The sequence below is a fragment of the Planococcus citri genome, chromosome 1 (assembly GCF_950023065.1).
Source record: "Planococcus citri chromosome 1, ihPlaCitr1.1, whole genome shotgun sequence".
In the NCBI taxonomy this organism is placed as follows: domain Eukaryota; kingdom Metazoa; phylum Arthropoda; class Insecta; order Hemiptera; family Pseudococcidae; genus Planococcus; species Planococcus citri.
Window position 1 is genome coordinate 4,455,032 of NC_088677.1, and position 25,661 is coordinate 4,480,692.

Below are 25,661 nucleotides of genomic sequence, written 5' to 3' on the forward strand. Positions count from 1 at the left end.
TCTTATAACGACTCTGGACTCTCGCCATCCACATTTGAGCCGATTTTGGGAGTGACACCTCAAGGTCTCAAGAGTAGTTTCTTGACCAGTTTTTTTCATTTTTTATAATACAAAAAATATCCAAAAAATCATTAAAATCAAAGATTTCTCATTTTAGTCCGCATATTATGACAACAGGAGTAATTGCACCCCCCCTCCGCCGATCCTCCGGAACAACTTTTTTCTTTGAGGGGACATCCTAAGGAACATTTTAAAGCAAACTTGCACAAAAAAAGTTGGCCTTCAGGTCAGCCGAAATCGCAGATTTTGCGTTTCAACATAGGACTTGCACGAAATTTCTCAAACTTTCCAAAGGTAGATCGGAAGATCATGCAAAAATTTATCACTTGTCAAAATTTCAAGTGCTGAAGTGCGTTTTTCGATTTTTGGTAAATTTTTGAAAATCGAATTTAGTCCAAAAATGAAGGAAAAAATCAAAATTTTACCAAATTGACCCAAGAAAGCTTAAATTTGGGATATACCATACCCTATTTTCGACATGCCAAATCGATTGGAAACGGTTTCAACCCGTTTTGAGCAGTTCTGGAGCTTCCAGCAGATTTTTGAAACTCGAAATTCCCACAAAATGCCATCAAATTGGAGTTGTAAAGCTGAAATTTATTCTAAAAACTAATTTCAATACGCTACGAAATACTGCAGGTGAATTCAAGTGGTTTTGAAGCCTCCAGCGATTTTTTGAAAATTCCTAAAGCCTCCTGTAGATTTTTGAAACTTTAAATTTTTACAAAATTTCTTCAAATGGAGATGGAAAGCTGAAATTTACTCTATGCTCTAATTTTAACAGCTTCTGAAAACGACTTCAGGTGGGTTCACCGTTCAAGTCATTTTAGAGCCTCCAGTAGATTTTTGAAACTTGAAATTTCCCCAAAATTTCATCAAACTGAGGTGGAGAATCGAAATTCATTCTGCAAACTAATTTCAATACCCTACGAGTTTGACTGCTGGTGGATTTCAAATTGTTTTGGAGCCTCTAGCGACTTTTTGAAAGGTTGTATGACGTTTTTTTGGAAAATTGAAATTTCCTAAAAGTACCTGGAACTTGGAAGCTTCAAAACCATTTGAAACCACCATGTAGTCTGCGAAGTAAATTTCAGCTTGCCAACTCCATATGAAAAATTAATGTTACGAAATTTCAAGTATAAAAAATCTACTGGAGACTCCAGTAATTTTCAAAAAAGTCGCTGGAGGCTCCAAAACGACTTGAAATCCACCAGCAGTCCCCTTCGTAGCGTATTGAAATTAGTTTGCAGAATGAATTTCGACTCTCCATCTCAGTTTGATGAAATTTTGGGGAAATTTAAAGTTTCAAAAATCTGCTGGAGGCTTCAGGAATTTTCAAAAATTCGCTGGAGGCTCCAAAATGACTTGAAATCTACCAGCAGTCTACTTCGTAGCGTATTGAAATTAGTTTGCAGAATGAATTTCGACTCTCCATCTCAGTTTGATGAAATTTTGGGGAAATTTCAAGTTTCAAAAGTCTACTGGAGGCTCCAGTAATTCTCAAAAAAGTCGCTGGAGGCTCCAAAACCACTTGAAATTCACCTACAGTACTTCGTAGCGTATTGAAATTATTTTTTAGAATAAATTTTAGCTTTACAACTAACTCCAATTTGATGGAATTTTGTGAGAATTTCGAGTATCAAAAATCAGCTGGAGGCTCCAGAACTGCTCTAAACGGGTTGAAACAGTTTCCAATCGATTTGCCATGTCGAAAATAGGGTATATCCCAAATTTTAGCTTTCTTGGTCAATTTGGTAAAATTTTGAATTTTTTCCCCTCATTTTTGGCCTAAATTGGATTTTCAAAAATTCTCCAAAAATCGAAAAACGCACTTCAGCACTTGAAATTTTGACAGGTGATAAATCTTTGCATGATCTTTCGATCTACCTTTGTAAAGTTTGAAAAATTTTGTGCAAGTCCTATGTTGAAACGCAAAATCTGCGATTTCGGCTGACCTGTCAATCAAAATGGCCGCCATTTTGTATAAGTAAGGCCAACTTTTTTGGGGGGCAAGTTTACTTTAAAATGTTCCTTAGGATGTCACCTTTAAGAAAAAAGTTGTCCCGGAGGATCGGCGGGGGGGGGTGCAATTACTCCTATTGTCATATGCCGGACTAATATTCAAAATTCTGGAGGAATTGAAAATCACGTTGGAGGCTTCAGAATGTCAGGAAATGGCGAAATTTGCCTTCAGGGGGTGATTGGTTGAGTTGATTTTGTAAAATCTTGAATGTTCAAAAAAATTTTAAAGCGAAAACGGTCAATAGTAAAGAATTACTGAATCAGTCAACTCATACCTAATTTGAATTTCATGAACTTTGGGATCAAGGAATACAAACAGCACTCGATACTTTCCAAAAAAATTCAAAATTTATACTTTCAGAATTTATTTTTCTTTTCGTGAATTTTGACCAAAAAAATGTCAATTTAATAATTTCCAAAATATCGATTTTTTCGTTCATTCAAAAAAAGTCAAACATCAGTATGCATTTTTTTCTTTTTGAAGTGTTTTTTCAATTTTTTCAGATTTTTTTTGAACAGCCGTTTTTGTTTTTTCATTTTTGATATTTCGCAAAATTTTACGTTTTTTCACAAAATTTGATTACCTATTCTAGAAAAGTTGTTTTTGGTAATGACGTAATAAGCGAAAAATCGATTTTTTTTGGAATTACTTTCCTCAAACACTTTTCATTTTCAGAATTCATTTTTCGTGAATTTAGAAACGAAAAATTGAAATTTATCAAATTGATTTTTCTTTTTTAAAATAAAATTTACGAAAAATAAATTCAGAAAATAAATGTATTGTGAGAAATATACCTATTGCTTTTACTTTTCCTTAAGCACTCGATACGTTCCAAAAAATTCAAAATTTAGTTTCAGAATTCATTTTTCGTAAATTTTGAAAGGAACAAAGTTTATTTTGGAAATTATCAAATTGACTTTTTTTTCAAAATTCACAAAATACTTTTCTTTGCGCGCTCGATAATATTCAGAAATTGAAATTTATTTTCAGAATTCAAAATAAATAAATTCTACAGAAAATACGAGTAAGTTTTGAATTTTTGAAAAGTATGACATCCCCAAAAAGTGCTTTAAAAGCAAAAAAATAGTCGAGTTGAAGAAAAAAAAACGTCGACGCTGCGCGAAAAACGTTTGCATAAAAAAATAGGTGATTCCATTTATGAAATTTTTAACAGTGAAAAAAGCTAAAGTTCCGAGAAAAAATATCAAAGTAAAGAGGATAAAGTGAAGAATATTTTGCTTTTTAAGTAGGTAGGTAAAGAATGAACCAAAACTAAGGAGTCCAATAATTGGAAAAGAAAAAACTCTCTCCTTATTTTTAATGCTTTTTATTGCAAAAATCTTTTCAAAAAGTACAACTTTTCATCATCAGGCAAGAGCACTTAATGAACTAATACAAAGTGTGCATCAAAGCATTAAAAATAAGGAGAGAGTTTTTTCTTTTCCAATTTTAAGTAGGTGTTCACTACTCATTACAAAAGCAAAATTTCGAGCAATTTCAATTCAAATTTGATTTTTACTCGTCGCGACTGTTTTCACAACTTTGAACCTGTCCTGAATAGTGAATAACTTTCCAACAATCATAATAAGCTATCCTATAGCTCTCAGTAAGAAATAAATTATTGACAATAAAATTTTGATTCCAAACAGTTGACTTTACTAAAAACACTCGTGAATCGTGTACCTACACTCACTGAAAATTCTGAGCAATCTCCATAAAAATGAATTTATATTTTTGTGCCTTATAATTAAAACAGGTTGATACGTCATTATGTATTACGAGTCTATATAAAATGAAATTCAAAAGTCAAAAGTTGTATCGATAGACGAAATTTTATTGCCTTTAATTTTGATACAGATAAATTGTCACGTAAAAGATCGTAGATAAATGATAATGAATAATGTTAAGATGTTTGATAAATTTTGAATAAAAAAAATAAAAAAATTCAAAAAAATGTAAAAAAGTTCGAAAATAAAATTCAAAAGAACGGCATGAACGATTGAACGAAATGAACGACCGTTACGCATCCCGCATGCAAAAAGAAAAATCGCTCTGATAAAAGTCAAAGCCCAAACAAAACAAAAATTCTCGGAAATTTTCACTTTTTGTATCCCAAAAATTGCGCGTTTTTGATGGAAATGACATCAGACTACTTTTAATTAGACTATTAACGTAAAAGAATGCATCACGCTTTATAATATTACATTAATTACCATTTCAAGTGTTACTCTATTGTGTTTGTGTTCGTGCTAATCTCCAAAGCTAACTTTCATCTCGTACATTTCACTGACAGGAATTCGATCAGAATGTCGTTCTGCTACGGAAATGGTGTTCCTTTAACCAAAGTTTTGAATAAAGGTCAAATTCAGGTAAATAATCTCACTCTATGAACTTGAAACTAGGCTCCTGAGAGAAAAACTGTTCGTTCGGTTTATAGTTGAAGAATTCCGGTCTTGGTTTTGTTATCGAGTTAGTGTGTTTTTGGTGCAACGTTATGTGGTAAAATTTCACCGGAGAATAGTTCGTGACGTATTTATTACCTTGTTATGAGTGTGAAAGAAGTCGTTGAATGCTGGAGATCGATTCTGTGAGTGTAAATTGAGTATTTATGTGTGTAGGCTCTACAAGTTGTGAGAATTTGATGACGAAATAGTGTTCCGAGAATAGGCCTAGGTGTGACGAACGCAAAATTTATATTCTAAACCTAAAAATAGGTGTTATGAAGTTGATGTTTGAAACCTTTCAAGTAATCGCGATGAGTTTCGGTTTCATTTTATAATCATAAACAGTCGATGCTGTGGCTATTTTCGTTGACGTTATGAGATAAGCTCAGTAGTCAATTCATTAACTGATCATGATTCATGATTGTTGCAGTTCATTCATTCATGTCCGAAATTGAGTGATGATGATCAATTATTCAATGTGTTTCTGAGACACAATATCCACTTGAAAACATTCAAATTTCGCTTTTGAAGCTTTCGAATCAGTGTTCCTTCTGATTTGGTTCATTTTTAATTTCTGTTTAGTGGTCTGAATCTGAATCTAGTTCGAAACTTTTGTTTTGTCTTATCTTGGAATTATCAAGTAATGGGATGGAAAATTATTATATTGGCGTTGATTATCAATTCTTTTAATATATTTCAAGCATATTATTGATCCAAAAAAACCAAAACCACTTCAAAAAAGCAGAAAAAGGTAAAATTCAATGCATTTTTCATTTTTTTTTTTGAAAAAAAAATTAAAAATTGAAAAGTAGGCATCAAAATAGGTAATCGAGGATGCCTCCGCGATCAAAAAATGCCTCGATCAACGACCTACTTTCTTTACCTACTTTCATCTTATCTGTGTTTTTAAAAAATTTTCCATCTTTTTCGATAAGAAAATTATAATTAAACGCGGAAAAGGACGAAAAATCTTAATTAATCACCCGAAACGCCGATGATTTAAGCCGAGTTTTGTTTAATTAACGAAGAACATCCATTATTACTCAACATGTAACTTTGAATCGTGTTATTCTGTAGTGATTAACGTTCGCGAAGTTGTTCGAAGCAGTTCACTTTACCATCATGGAAAACAACTACGACGAGAACCTAAACGAAAACGCGTTCTTCAAAACCCTGAAAACCGATTACGAGACCGTATTCCAGAAATGCATATTCGAGAACTGGATCATCTGTATTCCGTGCGCCGAATCGTTGGAAAACTACGAACTGAACGAGTACAATATCTCGACTCATATACTAATACCCAGCGAAGAGTTACCAGAAACGCATTTCCAAACGTTGAACGATCAACACGTACAAATTTACGATAAAGTAGTCCGATTAGTGAATATTTGTCACGATGTTCCGATTTTGTTTACAGAGACATTCTACATCGATAACGTACGCTACGAGGTGTTATGCTTAGAAAGACCACTCAACTATAACGCCGAGAACTGCAGATTTAATTTACGTATTTATCCGGTGAAAAGTCTACGCGACTGTATCGATCTGCTATTACTAGAGAGCTCGGATGGTTCTTCGTTGGTGGAAAAATTGGACGAAATAATCAAACAGTTTTTATTCCTGAGTAGTAAAGATTTTTTTAACAAGGGTTGCGAGCAGCAAAATAATTTCATTCGCAATATTTACGTGAGATGTTTACAGATAAGCTTGCTCGATAAGAAACTCGCTTCCAAGGTGAAACTGAACCGTATGTTCATGACTAATGTGAAAATCTCCGTCGAATCTTACGTTTTACACAATATGTACTCGATCGTGATGAAAGGTTTGATAACCAACTGTACCAACGAAATCGGATCGTTTAATAAAGCTTTACGTAGCTTGAGCAATGTTCAACTGCAACATTTAAACGCTTCGGATTCCGTTCTAGAGAGTATTCCTAAAGCTCGCAGCGAACTTTCCCGAATCAATGGCTACAGTACGGTTTTGGGGAAGTTGACTTGTTTCAAAAGATGCATTAATTTGATCACTAAGAATAAATACCAAAGTACTAATAAACTATCCGTCGACGAGCTGCTACCCATTCTGGTATTCTTAGTGGTGAAATCCGGTATCACGACGTGGATCGCTCAGCTCTACTACGTGAAAGATTTCAGTTTCTCTCAAATGGATGGAAATCACGCCGACGAACTGAGTTTCCTGTTTACAACTCTAGAAGCTGTAATGACTTATATTCGAGGAGGGCTGTATTTCAAAATAATCTACTCGAAGGAATGCGAACTGGTACTTTTGGACGAAGGAGGCGATAAATACGACGATGCTGACGTCTGTTCGTACGTTTGCAGTAAAAGTAAACTCTATTGGAAAACCAAGAACCCATTTTTGCTCAAATTATTCCAAGCTATTTGTAACGACGATCTCGATAACATTAAATCATTCCTAGAAGAGCCCGAAGAGTCACCAGAGACCGTAGTTGCCATCGTACAAACTCAGTACTGCCATCCTCTGTGCTCTTGCGACAAATGTGAAAAACTGCAAACGACCAGTACCCAGCAAGCTTCGTTGACGGTTAATACGGTGAACAATAGCGGTTGTAGCGCCTTACATGTGGCAGCTTGTTACGGTAAATCGGTCATATTGGATTGGTTACTGAATCGAGGAGCGAATCCGAACCATACCGATTACTCCGGATCTACTCCTTTACACTGTGCTGCAGCTCACGGTCATCAGAACACTGTGCTTTTGCTTATGTACGCCGATGCTAAATTAGATCAACACGACGACGATGGTAATCAACCTTTACATCTTGCTGCCGCCAACGGTCACGTGGATTGCGTCAAAGCTCTGTTATATTTCGCCGAACACGCCGGTATCCGTTACGACGTAAACGGTACGAATAAAGATGGCGATACGCCGCTCCACCTGGCGGTAAAATATTACCATAAGGACGTCGTCGAAATCCTACTAGTCTACAATGCGAATCCATCGATTAAAAATAAACACTCGTGTAACGCTTTCGAACTCAGCGACAGCTTGAATATCATCTCGCTGCTAAATGAAAAACACTGCACCGTCGTCAATCTCTTAAACATGCCATTGAAATCACCTCCTTGCTCGGTGGAAATAAACGAACTCGAATTTCCCGACGAGGTTCACCTTCTACCCCGCGAAGAATACGGTGTCCGGCCTCAAACCGCCGAATGCATCAAAAACGCCGATAAACTCTTGAAAGCTGCCAAAGTCAGCGACCTAGGTTTAATGAAAAGGTTCCTCGGATTCCCCGAAGTCGTCCGAGAACCGATCAGTGTACCTGAGATGACGTACAAATGCCATCCTTTGTGCAGATGTGATAAATGCTCCTCGACTGAGGAAGCTGCCGACGAAGACCAAGACGATTTCGATAAAATTGACGCCCTCAGCGCCAACATCTGCGACTCGGATGGCTTCACAGCTCTTCACATCGCTTGTAAATACGGCCGAGTCGAAGCGGTCCGATTCTTGCTCGATGTTGGGGCTAAAATCAACGTTAGAACGTACAAACAGCTACTGACTCCTTTACACGTCGCTTGTCTGTGGAATCAGCCCAATGCTGCGAAAGTTTTACTCGATTGCGACGCTTGTAAGATCAACGCTCGAGATAGAAATAACTGTACGCCGCTGCATTACGCGTGCTCTGCCGGTAATGCTCGAATTGTCGAGTTGTTGCTCAAATACGAACCGGATACAGAGGCGAAGAATGATAAAGGCAAGACTCCGCTGAACGAAGCCGAAGAAAGTCTGTCGTTTGCTGTTATGAGATTACTAAAAGCGGTCAAAAAACAAAAGGAAGATGTCGTGTGATTGTTTTCTTGACTATGGGAAGATTTTTTAACCATTTTTTTGTTTGTTTTGGTCGTTTAAGTTCTAACGTTATGTAGTATGTAAGTAATAAAGCAGTCTTAAATGTCTGTTTATTATGAATTTTTTTTTTTTATGATCATGTCCATATTTCTATTACTTATTCTGTGATAAAATACTGTTGTAATTGTTGTGTCATTTTAGTGTCATTATTGCTACAATTCGGTTTCAAGTTATCGTTGAATTCCACTTTGAATTATTGAAAAAACGAAATTAATCGCATTTATTTAGATTATTTTCTCACGAAATTTTGTTTACTTATCGATATACCAGTTCAAAGACTTGAAATGTAAATATTTTTGTTGATTCCATTCTCCTAACTACGTAGATAAGAAATATTATTATTTTTTTTTTTCGAATTAACTTTGTTGAAAATTATTTCTCCAACGTGAATTAAAAGTTATCATATGCATTTTTCTTCTTCATAGATCTGAATTTAATTATAGATTTATTATTGTCCATTATATTACTGTGATGATGTAAACTTATAAGTGCAATATTGCAATATTAATTACTTTTTGAATAAATTAATAATAATTGATTTTTGAATTATTTTCTTCATTTTACGGTATCGTCTTTTTATTAGGGTCACAATTGATTTCTGAAATTGTTGCTGGATTCTTTCTCTTTTTGGTTTTTAGAGAAGTGAATTTTGAGGTTTTCAATCATAACGAGCGACCTTGAAAATTTCAGGCTCATGCACAAGGTGCCACAAATTAAAAAACCGGCTTGGTCAAAAAATTCAAACTGGTTTTTATTGGCGAAATGTATTCTACACACTGAGATGACAAAAACGTGATATGATTTTTTGAAGCCGGTAAACAAACAATACCCAAAATGTAGATAGAAAAAAAAAACTTGAAACAAAAGTTACAGAGCGTGAAAAATTCCACAATTCTGTCTAATCACATTTTGAAACCGGTTCATTGGTTCGAATTTAGCAACCAGTTATCGAAAATTATTTAAAAATTGGAGATCGAGAAAAAAGCTTGAAACAAAAGTTGTAGGTAGAGCGTGAAAAATTGAACCATTTTCACTGATTGGATTTTGAAACCGGTTTATTAATTTGCATCCAGTTATCAAAAATTATTTAAAAATTGGAGATTGAGAAAAAAGCTCGAAACAAAAGTTGTAGGGCATGAAAAGTTACACCATTCTGTTCAATCACATTTTGAAACCGGTTCATCAGTTTGCATGTAGCAACCAGTTTTTGAAAATCATCTAAAAATTTAAAATTGAGAAAAAAGCTTGAAACATAAGTTGTAGAGTGTGAAAAATTGAACCGTGTTTCCTGATCGGATTTTGAAACCGGTTTATCAATTTTAGAACCAGTTATCAAAAATTACCTAAAAATTGTAGATAAAGAAAAAAGCTTGAAACAAAAGTTATGTGGCATGAAAAATTACACCATTCAGTTCAATCAGGTTTGCGTTTAGCAACCAGTTTTTGAGAATCATCTAAAAATTGAAAATTGAGAAAAAAGCTTGAAACCAGAGTTGTGGAGCGTGAAAAATTTAACCATTTTTGCTGATCGGATTTTGAAACCGGTTCATTCATTTGCAACCAGTTAATAAAATATACCCCAAAATGGTAGGCATAGAAAAAAGCTTGAAACAAAAGTTGTAGAGCAAGAAAAAATCCCACAAATCTGTTCAATCACATTTTGAAACCGGTTCATTGGTTTGCATTTTGCAACCGGTTTTTGACAATCACCAAAACATTGGAGATAGGGAACAAAGCTTGAAACAAAAGTTGTGGAGCGTAAAAAATTGATCCATTTTTTCTGATTGGATTTTGAAACCAGTTTATTAATTTGGAACCAGTTATCAAAAATTACCCATAAATTGGAGATAAAGAAAAAAGTTTGAAACAAAAGTTATGGGGCATGAAAAATTACACCATTCTGATCCATCACATTTTGAAACCGGTTCATTCATTAGTTTGCATTTGGAAACCAGTTTTTGAAAATCACATAAAAATTGAGGATAGAGAAGAAGAAATCATGAAACAAAAGTTGTGAAGCGTGAAAAATTGAACCATTTCCACTGATTGTATTCTGAAACCGGTTCAGAATTTGGAACCAGTTACCAACAATTACCTAAAAATTGGTGATATAAAAAAGCTTGAAACAAAAGTTATACCTAGGGCATGAAACATTACACCATTCTGTTCAATCACATTTTGAAACCAGTTCATTAGTTTGCATTTAGCAACCAGTTTTTTAGAATCACCCAAAAATTGAAAACAGAGAAAAAAGCTTGAAAAAAAAGTTGTGGAGCGTGAAAAATTAAACCATTTTCACTGATCGGATTTTGAAACTGGTTCATAAATTTGGAACCAGTTACCAAAAATTACCTAGAAATTGGTGATAGAGAAAAAAAAGCTTGGAAGAAGAGTTATGGGGCATCAAAAATTACACTGATCACATTTTGAAACAGGTTGAACAGGTTTGCATTTAGCAACTGGTTTTTTAGAATCACCTAAAAATTGAAAATAGAGAAACTAGCTTAAAACAAAAGTTGTGCAGCGTGAAAAATTGAACCATTTTCACTGATCGTATTTTGAAACTGGTTCATGAATTTGGAACCAGTTATCAAAAATTACCTAAAAATTGGTGGTAGAGAAAAAAGGCATGAAAGAAAAGATATGGGGCATGAAAAATTACACAATCACATTTTGAAACCGGTTCAACAGGTTTGCATTTAGCAACCAGTTTTTGAAAATCATCTAAAAGTTAGAGATAGCGAAAAATGCTTGAAAGAAAGTTGTAGAGCTTGAAAAATTGAACCATTTTTGCTGATCGGATTTTAAAACCGGTTCATCAATTTTGGAACCAGTTATCAAAAATTACCTAAAAATTGGAGATGAAGGGAAAAGCTTGAAAGAAAAGTTATGGGGCATGAAAAATTACACCATTCAGTTCAATCATGTTTTGAAACCGGTTTATTAGTTTGTATTTATCAGCCAGCTTTCTAGAATCACCTAAAAATTGAAGATATGGGAAAAAGCTTGACACAAAAGTTGTGAAGCGTGAAAAACTGAACCATTTTTGCTGATTGGATTTTGAAACCGGTTCATGAATTTGGAACCACTTACCAAAAATGACCTAAAAATTGATGATAGAGAAAAAAGCTTGAAACAAAACTGTTATAGGGCATGAAAAATTCCACCATTCTGTTGAATCACGTTTTGAAACCGGTTCATCAGTTTGCATTTATCAACCAGTTTTTTAGAATCGCCTAAAAATTGAAAATGGAGAAAAAAGCTTGGAACAAAAGTTGTGGAGCGTGACAAATTGAACCATTTTCACTGATCGAATTTTGAAACCGGTTCATGAATTTGGAACCAGTTACCAAAAATGATCTAAAAATTGGTGATAGAGAAAAAAGCTTGAAACAAAAGTTATAGGGCATGAAAAATTACACCATTCTGTTGAATTACGTTTTGAAACCGGTTCATTAGTTTGCATTAATCAATCAGTTTTTTAGAATCGCCTAAAAATTAAAAATAGAGAAAAAAGCTTGAAACAAAAGTTGTGGAGCGTGAAAAATTGAACCATTTTTGCTGATCGGATTTTGAAAATGGTCAATCAACTTGCAACCAGGTAATTTTTGATGACTTTGCTGCGATTTAATGAACCGGTTTCGAATTCTGATCAGTGAAAATGGTTCAATTTTTCACCCTCAACAACTTTTGTTCCAAGTTTTTTTTCCTATCTTCAATTTTTAGGTAATTGCCAAAAACTGGTTACTAAATGCGAACCAATGAACCAGTTTCAAAATGTGATTAGACAGAATTGTGTAATTTTTCACACTCTACAACTTTTGTTTCAAGCTTTTTTCTCTATCTACGTTTTGGGTATTTTTTTGTTAACTGGTTGCGAATTAATGAACCGGTTTCAAAAAAATCATATCACATTTTTGTCGCCTCAGTGTGTGGAATACATTGCGCCAATAAAATCCAATTTTAATTTTTCGACCAAACCGGTTTTTCAATTTATGGACACCCTGTGCATGGCCCTGGAATTTTTAAGGTCGCTTTTGAGAGCCCTTTTTTTCCTACTCAATGCCGCTTCATTCATCTCTCTAGTTCTTCCAATGAAAAAAAAAAAAAAAAAAAACACCGGGCACTACTTTTGTGTCATACTGTAGAACATCAAAAGAGGAAGATTTTTTGTTATTATAATTTTTTCAATAGAGCTCTTAAAGGGGAGGTTGATTTAATTTGAATTTGTATTCAAAAATTAATTTACCAACTATTTTTTCATTCATTGATTTATTATTATTTTTGATTTCTACTTTCATCTTTGAAATTCTAAATATGTTTTTTTCACATTGCAGGTCATCTTCGGACCTATGTTCAGCGGAAAAACAACCGAACTAATCCGACGACTGAAACGATACACATTCGCCATGTACAGATGCCTAATTATTCGTTACATAAAAGATACCAGATATTCGGAAGACAGCATCGCATCTCACGATGGGCAAACCTTATCAGCTACTTCTTGCTCTAATTTATACGACATGATTAATATAGTAGATAATTTCGACGTTATTGGCATCGACGAAGGACAATTTGTAAGATATACTCTCTAACTACATAGCTCATCGTTCTTTGATCCTGTCTAATTGACTATTTATCATTAATAATACATTATTCGTCCTTAGTTCCAAGACTCAATAATCTCATTCGCCGAAGAAATGGCCAACCGGGGAAAAATCGTAATCGTAGCAGCCTTAGATGCCACATTTCAAAGAACCGAATTCGGAAAAATCCTGCAGCTTGTTCCTATCGCCGAAAGTGTAGTTAAATTGAACGCTGTCTGTATGACTTGCTTCAGCGACGCTTCTTTCACTAAACGTACCACCAACGAGCAAGAAGTAAGACATTGTATAAATCTATGTGTTGTTTTCGCTTACTGTGGGCTCGTTTAATCGCAAGATATGATGTGTATTTTCAGGCTAACCAAATCACATGCTTTCAGGTTGAATTGATTGGAAGTACTGATAAGTATATGTCTGTATGTCGAGAATGTCATCGACAAGAAAAACCAGTTAGGAATTCGCCGTGCAAGGTGTATCATCAAGAAATGAATAATATGAATAACAAAGTTTTCAACGTATCCAAAATGAATATCTAAACGATATCGCCGTCATTTTTTTGGCGCTGTTTCGGATGAAACGATATTAGTATTTATCATGAATCGACTTCCTGACCAATGTGATTGGTCTGTTTGATCATTTATTACGTGCATTCGTTTTTTTCTATTTTATTATTCCTATCAGGGTGTACTGTGCCTCGGTGATTATAATCGACTACTTTTATTTTTCATATTTTATAGGTGATTGAATTGAATTTTATTTTGTATTTTGTATCCCTTTTTTCTTTCTTTTTTTTTCCTTTTGCAAAGCGTATTTTTATCGAATTTTATTTGAATTATTTTATACGTATTTTAAAGAGACAGCCAAATTGAATGATTTTTCCTTATTGTTTATGAGAAAATTCTTGAATGTGTGATATTAACGTTTTTAAGCCTAATATCGATCGTAATAAGTAATCATGATCGGTAGTTTTTATTGCATTTTTTATCACGTGATTCGAGTTTTTAATTTTAGTACAGTCTTGTAGGAAATTTCCGCTCCATCAGAAAGTTGGAAGTGATTTCACGATAGATTCGTAATCTGGGACGTATTTTAAGAAAAGTTAGCTAGTGTTGGGTTTTTTTTTCAAGGATTCGTTCCCTCTTTTGAAATGAATCGCGGTCTGTGGATCTTATGGCTTGTATTGGAAACATTTTTCGAACCAACGTTGTTCCTTGAAACCGTGCGAACATTTTTAATTATTGAAAAATTTCGATCTGAGCTCTTATTTCCCTCCAATTTCAAAAATTGGATTCGCGAACAGCATTTATATTCAATATTTTAGAATTTTCATCAAAACTACGCGAAATAAAAGCTTCCAATATTGGGTTAAGAAAAAAAAAAAAATTTTTAAATAAAAAAAATATTCTTCTATGCAAAAATTAACCTACCGAGTGTCGTTTGGTTCACTTTTTTTCCTTCTTTTTGAGTCAATATGCATCGATTTTGACTTTTCTAAGGCTTTCTGCTCATTTTCAAACTTAGATTTCTGAAAAAGAAAAAGAAAATTTCTGAAAAATTTTTAAAACGAGAATCTTATTTTTCCAGGACTGTGAATTATGGCCATATTAATCAGAGGGCTCAGAAGAATTTTCCTCTTATTTGACTTTTCCTCCAGAAATCATATTTTTTTTCTTTTACCCCCCTTCCACCACTTCCTGCAAAATTTGAAAAACTTTCTTATCTAAAGTCCTGCTTTTTGTCAGAATTTCCAAAATCTAAAATAGTTTCAATTTTTTTTTTTTTTTTGTTCAAACATTTTGGATTTTTTATTTGGTAATTTTCTCCTTCTTTCAGAATTTTTGAATCCATTTTCCATTTTCTCCAGTTTTAATTTTCTTCGGGAATAAATGAATTTTTACCTGATTCTTCTCCTTCGCCAAACCTAAACATGAATAAATTCTCTGGTATTCTTCTTCTGCCCTGCTTTTGCACGTAATCTCAGTTGTCAGAAATTATGTAGTCGATTTTATGTCAACTTTGCGAATCATTTGTCAATTAGGGAAACTTTTCTAATATTTAGAGTAATTTTTACCCAATTTTACGCTACTTTGATAAACTTTGCTCATTTTTTGATAATTTAACGACGTATTCTTTGAACTTTTTACTTTTTTTCCATTTCACTGATCGATTTTTGACAATTTTTTACATACCTAATTCAGATTATTTTGGAGTCATTTGCATTTTGCGCAAATTTCTACCTCATGTTGTGTAATTTTTGAAAAATTTATGGAGCATATTTTGATCTTGAGGGTTTTAATTGATGTTTTTCATCAATTTCTTACTATTTTGTTCGCTGTTTTGAGCAATTTCACAAAAATTTCACGTGATCATTTTATAAAAACATTTTCAAAATGGCGATTCTCACCCAATATTGCAGAATTTTTATGACTTTCGTAACCTTTTTCTCATTTTCTGACAATTATGCCAGTTCTAGAAAATCTTTTGCCCCTACCTCTTTTTGAAGTTGTCAAAGTCTCATTTTCTGCCAAAAATGGCAAAAAATTTTGCTTTTTGTCACTGTCAAAATTGTCAAAAAGTCTCGTTTCCTGTTGAATTCGTCGTCGTCGTGGTTCCTTGTCCTTTACAGGACATTGGAAATCGCATTTTTGTGGTACCCTAACAGGGCGAGGCGAATGCCTATTGCCACTGCGATTATTCTGGGGAATCGACGTTGTTTCGAGCTTCCACTAGTAGTTTCCCGTTGCTTTCTAGTGACATCTACACAAGCACCTTGGAGCTAGCCGGGTAGTTTAGAGACCCTGAGCTCCTCAGTGTTGACCTCTATAGACGCTCGAACCAGACTTTTGCTAATAGGTAGTAATTGTCAAAAAGTTCCGTTGTTTTCTAAAAATTTTCACGAATTGTCACTTTTTTAAAAATTAACAGAAAAAGTCGCTTTTGAGCTACATATTTTCGTTTTTTCCAAAATTCCAAAAAGTTGTACGAAAGTCTTGGTTTTTTCACCAACAAAAAATGTAATTTTTTACCAATAATTACCAAAAACGTCTTGCTTTTGTCTAAAAATGTCAAATTTTTTTTTAAAAAATTTATACGAAGTTTTGCTTTATGAAAATAATAGCTAAAAAATGAGATCTCATTTTTTGGCAAAAAATTTCAATCAGTGTGATTTTTTTTTAAACAAAAATTCTAGTTTTTTAGCTAAATTGCTAAAAAGTTTTCATTTTTTTTTCATGAAACTACGCTTAAGTCTCGCTTTTGTGCCAGAAATTTCCAAAAATTATCACTTTTGCCAATAATTGTCAAAGTTTTGTTGTTTTCTAAAAATTTTTACGAATTCTCACTTTTTTGAAAATTAACAAAAATTGTCGCTTTTGAGCTGTTTTTGTTTTTTCCAAAAAATTGTATAAAAGTCTTGATTTTTTCATCAAAAATTATGAAAAAGCATAATTTTATAATTTTTTTGCAAGTAATTGCCAAAAAATCCTGTGTTTTTTTTTGAGAAAGTTGCTTAACGTTTTGCTTTGCCAAAAAATGACTTTAGCGAAAGTCCTAGAAAATTCCACTTTTTTCTAAACATCGTGTAATCGATTCAGTGGGCCACAAAACATCTGCATTCGCATTTACACCTGATAAAGTAAATTTACGACTGGAAGCTTCAAAACAGCCTAGAATCTATTCAGCATGCGGAAATTCCAGCTTTCAAAATACATTTTTTGTTTTTTACATCTTTGGTCCAAATTTGGTTTTCAAAATTCCTCCAAAATTGAAGAATTCTCTTCAGCTTCTGAAATTTGGGCTGGTGAGCTGATATCTTCGTATGCTCTTTCGATCAAGTTTTCTCTGATTTAAAAATGTGTCTGTCATTTAGGAATAAGATATCTTTCTTGTCAGTGAAAAAATTCATCAACCACTGTGTAGTTCTTATCATTTCGTTCGGTGTTTTCAGCAATTTTTCAAAAATTTCACGTAATAATTTTTCAAAAACATGATTTTTACCCAATTTCACAGAATTTTCATGACTTTTGTAACCTTTTTCTCATTTTTTGACAATTACGCCAGTTTTATGAAATGTTTTGTCCCTACCTACTTCATTTTGAAGTTGTCAAAGTCTCACTTTCTGCCTAAAATGACAAAAAATCTTGCTCTTTGTCAAAATTGTCAAAATATCTCGCTTCCTGTTAAAAAATTCTAAAAATGGTTGCTTTTTTGCAAAACATTGCAAAGAGCTTCATTTAAAAAAAAAAAAATTATCTCCTTTTTGCTCAAAATTACCAAAAGTCTCGTTTTTTATCGAAAACAAAAAATTACAAAAAGTCTGATGGTTTTGGCTGAGAATAGCAAAAATTGTATTAAGATTTGGCCAATAATTATCAAAAAGTTTTACAACGAGAAAATAGTCAAAAATTCTCAGTTTATCGAAACATTTTTAAAAATTTTTACTTTTTTACAAAAAATTCCAAAGTGTTTCATTTTGTTCAAAAAATGTTCAAAATTAGTGCATCATCAACAAGAACTTGCCAATAATTACCAAAAACGTCTTGCTTTTGCCTAAAAATATCTAAATTTTTGGCTCTTTCAAATATTTACACGAATTTTTGCTTTGTGAAAATAATAGCGAAAAATTAGATCTCATTTTCTTGCAAAAAAATTCAATCAGTGTAATTTTTTTCCAAAAATTTTAAAAAACTAAAAAGTCTTTCTTTTTGTTAGTTTTTCAGCATAATTGCTAAAAAGTCTAACCTCTTTTTCATGAAATTACTCTAAAGTCTCGCTTTTGTGCCAGAAATTTCCAAAAATCATCACTTTTGCCAATAATTGTCAAGAAGTTCTGTTGTTTTATAAAAAAATTTCAGGAATTCACACTTTTTAAAAAATGAACAAAAAATGTCACTTTTGAGCTGTTTTAGTTTTTTTTTAAAATTTGTATGAAAGTCTTGGGTTTTTCGCCAATTTTGTGAAAAAGTATTATTTTATTTTATATTTTTTTTGCAAGTAATTGCCAAAAAATCCTATTTTTTGCATTGCTTTTCACCAAAAAATGACAAATTTAGCAAAAGTCCTAAAAAATTCCACTTTTTTCTAAACATTGTGTAATTATAGTTCAGTGGACCACAAAACATCTGCATTCGCATTTAAACGTGATAAAGTTAATTCAAACAGCTTTAATGGCACTTTTTGAAAATCTGCAATTTCCAAAATACGCCCGGAAGCTTCAAAAATAGCCTAAAATTGACTCAGCATGCAGAAATTCCAACTTTCAAAATTAATTTTGTAATGACTTACATTTTTGGTTCAAACTTGGTTTTCAAAATTCCTCCAAAATTGAAGAATACTCTTTAGCTCCTGAAATCGGGGCCGGTGATGTATCTTGGTATGCTCTTTCGATCAAGTTTTCTCCGATTCAAAAATATGTCTGTCGTTTGGGAATAGAATATCTTTCTTGTCAGTGAAAAAAATCATCAACTCTTGTCATGTTTAAGCCTAATCACTTCTATGTATTTTTTTTTCTCTGAGAACTTGTGAAAAATTGTGAAATTCTTTAGAATTTTCGAATAGGCAGGGAAGGGTAAGATTTGTTTCATTTTTCTACATATTTTATTTTTCATTCTGCTGAAGATTGCAGAAAATTTGGTTTGATTTTTATCGTATTTTATCATTATTATGACAGTGGGAAATTTTTTTTAGTAGGTATGTACTACATTTTTTTCATACTATTTTTATACAAAACCTGGATTCATTTCCATCATTCTAGGATTATCTTCGAGTTGACCATCCACCTCCCGCTAATAATCAGACCTTTAAAAATGATACCTTTAATTAAAAAATTAATCTAGAACCGTACATTCGTTTCGATGATCATTTTTATCGCGATCATTTTGAATTTTTGAAACCGTACAAACGAGATAAAAACGCAGAAAATATCCAATCGATGATATAATTTCGCTTATCAACTCGTTAATAATAAAATTCAAGTTCAGAACATTCGGAAAATTCTCTCACTTAATCAAAAATCAAATTTCATCTTGCAAAATCAAACGAAATAAATCCCAACAATAAAAAGCACATAAAAAAACCACAACGTAACATTTTCACGCCTGTAAACAAACAACCCTGACTCGCGACGCGTCTTTCACATCGCTACGTTGGCATCCCTGCGCGAAGCCGACTCTTCTCGTGTACGTTTTGATCCAGTACTCCAGTACGGTTTTTTCTCGTTCACGTGTTCGTTGTTCGCGGTATTTATCGGTGAAATAATGTACGAAAGTGTATGTTCGCCGTGCTGGTGGTAAAATATTAATTAATATTACACGCGTGTGTTTTAATTAATCTATAAATGCGTCCAAAAGTAACGTAAACTAATCAATTTTCTCTCGACGAGCGTCCATTTGTGTTTCGATTCGGTACCGTCGACCGTTCATTGTGATGGTGATTTTTTTTTTTTGAGTGAAAAAATGCCGGTTAAATTATCATCGTTGTGATTGTTGTGATGTGTATTGGTTATAGTGGCTAGTTGGTTTTTGCTGAGTTGAAATATTATGAATACGAGCATTGAGAATGTGTAGAGATTACCATGTGGATAACGAAACATTATATAATGTACCTAATCGTAGGTATTGTTGCGGATATTCAAAAAACTACCGTAGCTGCGGAGAATAGAGGTAAGATATCTTTGATCAGATTACATTCCGATGTGTGTGATTCATTGTAGGGTTGATTTGTGATCGAGTTATTGTATGAATAAAACGAACCTGAAGTGTCAGCAATCACGATAACGATAATGAGATGACTGAACGTCACTGAACTGGCCCCCCTTTTCCTCTTTTCGTTGGTCTATGATTTCGACTGTATTGTATGCAACAAAGTTTTGCATTTGTGCAACTTACGACAATATTGAACAGATCTCATTATAAGTGTATCTGTCTGTGTACGTATACGTAATACTTACTACTACTTCGAGTATGGGTAATAAAAATCTCCACTAGGACGTTTTTTTTTTCATACAAAATGCTATAAAACTACCCGACATGGGCTCTCTAGAAAGCTTGTAGCTTGTATAATGTTTCAAATGGGCGACGTATGTATTTTATATATATCGTATTATAGATACACAGACATTGCAGCCGTATGTACGTCTACGTAAAGAGCCATAATAGCCGCAACTTTCACCATTTTTATTACACGAGCATTCGCATCGAGAAGCATTGAACACTAAATAGCCGGAGATGGAGCTGAACGATGATGACGAAGCAGGGTGCAGGGTGCGAGCGACGTATGGTACATTATGCGTTTTAAATCGTATATTAATGTTACATCAACAGATGATTTAAGCCTTTTGAATACACGTCCTCGTATATTACATAGTTCGGTATCAGTATCGTACATATACATACCTTTTTACGTATGGTTTACCTGGTACAGAATGCTTTTGATAAGAAAGAGTTACACTTCCGGTATATCTGCTCACTGCTGATGGCTGATGTTGTGATGGTTAATATGGGTCTATTCGTCATCGTTGTGTACCCTGTGGCCTGCTTGGCTCTGTGTCGAGTGTCGTGCTGCATTTTCCAACCAAACCAAAAGGTAATCCTTGAAAATGAGAATAGGCGGGAATAAGGTGGGCGATGAGAATATTGTGTTAGCGTGAATAATGCGTAGGTGTGAGTCGCACTGTTTCTGGTGTGTACCATAATGTGTGTACGATACTGTTACCAGAGTCTAGATGAGACCTGAGACCAGAGACCAGATTATACCTGAGGAATGCCGCTCTGTAAAGTACTATTCTGTGATACCAAAGCCTGCAGCTATAAAATAATGTTCAATTTGTGTATAGGAATAGGAGTACCCATTTTTAGGTGTGATTTTTACTACAGAGGGAGCTGGGACTGGGAGGGAGAGGAGATGAGGTGAGTGGATCAGTTTATGTCATTTCGACCAGAAATATTGAGAGTTTTGGTTACATTCTGTCATTTTCATTGTACGTGTATTGAAACAGTCGTTCAATGTCAATGAGTCCAGGTTTGAGGTTAGGTGCCCAGATTTTGCTCGAAATTTTGTTGTAGGCTCCTCAACCTGGAGAAGAAGAAAAATCACTGATTGGCTTACCAAATTTCCTTAATAATCGGGGAGCCCGCATACGGATCTATTGTACCCCCCCCCCCCCAGGTCGATCCTCCGGGACAACTTTTTTCTTTGGGTGGGGGGGCTAAGAAACATTTGAGGAGCTGAGAATCAAAACTCACATTTGCCAAAAAAAAAAAAAAAAATCGTTTTATGGCAGATTTGGATATACCGTTTTACACTCTATAATGTGACATATTCGGTTTTTTTGGATCAAAGTCATTTTGGTGTGAAATTCACCTTCAAAACCAAGGGTTAGAATCAAAACTCACATTTGCCATTGGCAAATGTGAGTTTTGACGAAAACTTAGTTTTGTTTGCAAAATTCCATAGGGAAAAGTTTGATAACAAGCTGAATTTTGGTACACGGGGGTTTTTTGATACGCTGAACACGAATTTGGGGTGTCCAGGTGAATCCGGTGTACGCTTCCCCCTTTTTTGTGGACCTTAAGCCCCCAAATTTGTTTTTTTGCGTTTAAGTCCGAAAATATGCAATTTTATGCAAGATTTATGTTTTTTGGGTCGCAGAATACGAATTTGACAATATTTTTTTTGTAGGGGTGGGGGATGAGGGGGTTAGGGGGGCGAGAAATTCAAAATTTGACTATAATGATGTGTGATATGTCGAAATGTATGTTTTTGAGGGTGTAGATCACGAATTTGACAATATTTTTTTCTTAGGGGTCAATGGTGGGGGCTGAGGGGTGAAAATGGTTAAAAATTCAAAATTTGACTATAATGATGCGTGACATGTCGAAATGTATGTTTTCGTGGTTGTAGATCACGAATTTGACAATATTTTTTTCGTAAGGGTTGATCGTGGGGGATGAAGGGGGTGAAAAATTCAAAATTTGACCATAATGATGTGTGATATGTCGAAATGTATGTTTTTGAGGGTGTAGATCACGAATTTGACAATATTTTTTTCGTAGGGGTGAATTGTGGGGGATGAAGGGGGTGAAAACGGTGAACAATTCCAAATTTGACTATAATGATGTGTAATATGTCGAAATGTACCAAGTATGAATAATTCAACTGAAAGTGAGTAATTTTCATCAATTTACTCGATTTTAGTTTGTTATAAAGTCATTATAGAGGTTTTTAATTTACGTTAAAACTCCGTGTTTTGCCTACTCTGCTACATAAATAGGAATAGAACAAATTTTTGCACGTAGATGCAGGGGAAATCCCAGGGGCTAGTACTTCAGATAGTGTATTTCAAGATGTCATTTGCCATTTTTGCCCCCGAATGCCCCGGCGACGACAACAGTCAATTATAGTGAAAAATCATGGTGAATTTTGTTTAAATGTTACAAATTTTTTCTTCCAGGGACTTTGACGGCTCTCCAATAGAAAATTCTCCATCCCCCACCCTTCACCTTTTCTACACCTTCAAAAACATACATTTTGACATATCACACATCATTATGGTCAAATTTTGAATTTTTCACCGTTTTCACCCCCTTCATCCCCCACAATTCACCCCTACGAAAAAAATATTGTCAAATTCGTGATCTACACCCTCAAAAACATACATTTCGACATATCACACATCATTATGGTCAAATTTTGAATTTTTCACCCCCTTCATCCCCCACCATCAACCCTTACGAAAAAAATATTGTCAAATTCGTGATCTACAACCACGAAAACATACATTTCGACATGTCACACATCATTATAGTCAAATTTTGAATTTCTCACCCCCCTAACCCCCTCATCCCCCACCCCTACAAAAAAAATATTGTCAAATTCGTATTCTGCGACCCAAAAAACATAAATCTTGCATAAAATTGCATATTTTCGGACTTAAACGCAAAAAAACAAATTTGGGGGCTTAAGGTCCACAAAAAAGGGGGAAGCGTACACCGGATTCACCTGGACACCCCAAATTCGTGTTCAGCGTATCAAAAAACCCCCGTGTACCAAAATTCAGCTTGTTATCAAACTTTTCCCTATCGTCGTAATTAAAACAGTGAAAAAAATTTGATTGCAAATCTTGGAGTCAAAACTCACATTTGCCATTCTTTGTGTGGATATTAAAGCAGAAGGGAGCTAGGTAAAAATCAGTCAACACAGGGAATCGTGTTCTAGTAGCGCTATCTAATGATTCATTTTGGTATTATAAGTTTTTTCAACTGGCAACACTACTAACTCAGTTTTTCGCGTTTTTCTCAAAATCGTTTATGGTGGCAAATGTGAGTTTTGATTCTCAGCTCCTCATTTCTAGCCCTTGTCCTCAAAAAAAAAGTGGCCCTACTTATAAAATGGCAGCTATTTTGATTGACAGGTCAGCCAAAATCGCAGATTTTGCGTTCCAACATAAGACTTGCGCGAAATTTTTTAAACTGTGCAAAGGTAGATCGAAAGATCAGTTGAAAATTTATCACCTGTCAAAATTTCAAGTGCTAAAGTGCCTTTTTCGATTTTTGGTGAATTTTTGAAAACCAAATTTAGACCAAAAATGAGGGAAAAAATCGAAATTTTACCAAATTGACCAAAAAAGCTGAAATTCGAGATATACCCAATTTTCGACATGCCAAATCGATTGGAAACTGTTTCAACCAGTTTTGAGCAGTTCTGGAGCCTTCAGCGGATTTTTGAAACTCGAAATTCCCACAAAATTTCATCAAACGGAGATGGAAAGCTGAAATTTACTCTGCACTCCAGTTTTAACACCCTCTGTAAACGACTTCAGGTGGGGTCAAGTCATTTTGGAGCCTCCAGCGACGTTTTGAAAATTACTGGAACTTCCAGTAGATTTTTGAGACTTGAAATTCCCGCAACAGTTTACCAAATGGTGTTGGTAAGCTGAAATTTACTTCGCTAACTAATTTCAATATGACATGAAGTCGACTGCATGGTATGGTTTCAAATGGTTTTGAAGCTAGCTACTTTTTGAATTTCAATTTTCCAAAAAACGTCGTAGAACCTTTCAAAAAGTCACTGGAGGCTCCAAAACGACTTGAAATCCACCAGCAGTCGACTTTGTAGCTTATTGAAATTAGTTTGCAAAATGAATTTCGGCTTTCTATCTCTATTTTTGATGACATTTTGGGAAATTTCAAGTATCAAAAATCTACTGGAGGCTCCAGTAATTTTCAAAAAGTCGCTGGAGGCTCCAATACGACTTGAAATCCACCCGCAGCTGACTTCGCAGCGTATTGAAATTAGTTTGCAGAGTAAATTTCGGCTTTCCAAGTCCATTTCATGAAATGTTGGGAGAATTTCAAATTTCCAAAATCTAGTGGAGACTCCAGTAATTTTCAAAAAGTCGCTGGTGGCTCCAAAATGACTTAAATCCGCCAGAAGTCTTCTTCAGAGGGTGTTAAAATTGCAGTGCAGAGTAAATTTCGGCTTTCCAACTCCATTTTATGAAATGTTCTGAGAATTTCAAATTTCAAAAATCTGGCGGAGACTCCAGTAATTTTCAAAAAGTCGCTGGAGGCTTCAAAACGACTTGAAATCCACCTGCACTTGACTTCGTAGCGTATTGAAATTAGTTTGCAGAGTAAATTTCGGCTTTCCAACTCCATTTAATGAAATTTTTTTGGAATTTTGAGTTTCAAAAATCTGCTGGAGGCTCCAGAACTGCTTAAAACGGGTTGAAACAGTTTCCAATCGATTTGGCATGTCGAAAACGGTATACTTTGCTCTCATTTCTCAAAATTTTGGTCACTTCTTCTCAAATTTTTGGTCACTTGTTTGCTATTTTTCAGTCACTAAAAAAAAATTGAATACTGGATTTCATGCCTGTCATTTGTTTTTGTCAACATTGAAGATTTCCAAAAAGTCTCAGACTTCATCCCCCTCCTTCAGTATTACCCTAAAATATATTTTTCATCAAAAATTGCCCAAGTCTCGCCATTTTTACTAAAAATATGGGAAATATTTTTGCTCACAATGCTAAAAAAATTTAATTTTTCCAAAAATTGTCTACCTACAAAAAGTTGCAAAATCTCGCTTTTTCCACAAAAATGGCCAAAAACTTCATTTTTTTGCCAATAATTGCCAAAAAGTTGCGATTTTTGTTGAAATTTTCAATGTCTTGTTTTTTGACAAAAATGTAAAAATTGCGCCAATGACTCCATGTTTTTTGCTGAAACTGACAACGTCTTACTTTTTGTTAAAAATCATCAAAAATCCTCGCTTAAAAATTCGTTTTTTTTTTTTTTTAAATCGCCAGAGATAGTTTTTTTCTTTTTCATAAAAAATACCAAAAAAGACCACTTTTGTCAACTCAAAATTGCTCAAAAGTGTCGCTTTTTCAACAAAAAGTATAGGTATCATTTTTGGCCAATAATTGAGAGAAATTCATGCTTTTTTCTTATAATTGTCAAATGCCTGCTTTTATTGCAAAAAATTGACAAAAACTCTCGCTCTCTTGCACAATTGTAACAAATCTCACGTTTATCCCAAAAATTCCACTCTCTTTTTTCAAAAATTGTGCAGAAATTTAAGCGCTTCCTTTTTCGCTAAAATTGTCAAAATCTTGCATTTTTTTCAAAACTC

General features: G+C 34.1%; 3 protein-coding genes across 4 annotated transcripts in view; all 3 read left to right on the forward strand.

Moving 5' to 3' along the window:
* Nucleotides 1-4,127: 4,127 nt before the first annotated feature.
* LOC135845481 (ankyrin repeat domain-containing protein 27-like) lies at nucleotides 4,128-8,965 on the forward strand. Its single transcript, XM_065364065.1, has 2 exons — nucleotides 4,128-4,452; nucleotides 5,605-8,965. Exon 2 carries the CDS (start codon nucleotides 5,650-5,652, stop codon nucleotides 8,365-8,367), a length of 2,718 nt encoding a protein of 905 aa, XP_065220137.1. The 5' UTR covers nucleotides 4,128-4,452; nucleotides 5,605-5,649; the 3' UTR covers nucleotides 8,368-8,965.
* Nucleotides 8,966-11,070: 2,105 nt separating this feature from the next.
* LOC135843271 (thymidine kinase, cytosolic-like) lies at nucleotides 11,071-13,567 on the forward strand. Its single transcript, XM_065361095.1, has 4 exons — nucleotides 11,071-11,118; nucleotides 12,765-13,004; nucleotides 13,095-13,307; nucleotides 13,388-13,567. The coding sequence occupies exons 1-4, from the start codon at nucleotides 11,071-11,073 to the stop codon at nucleotides 13,565-13,567; spliced, it is 681 nt and encodes a 226-aa protein (XP_065217167.1).
* Nucleotides 13,568-19,133: 5,566 nt separating this feature from the next.
* T48 (FU domain-containing protein T48) overlaps nucleotides 19,134-25,661 on the forward strand; it is a 240,197-nt gene continuing 233,669 nt past the window's right edge. The window contains exon 1 of one of the 2 annotated variants that reach the window (XM_065364332.1): nucleotides 19,134-19,690. In XM_065364332.1, the coding sequence (XP_065220404.1) occupies nucleotides 19,603-19,690 (88 nt within the window). In that variant the 5' untranslated portion in view covers nucleotides 19,134-19,602. The remainder of the gene's footprint in view (nucleotides 19,691-25,661) is intronic. The other variant, XM_065364323.1, reaches the window with a different exon arrangement.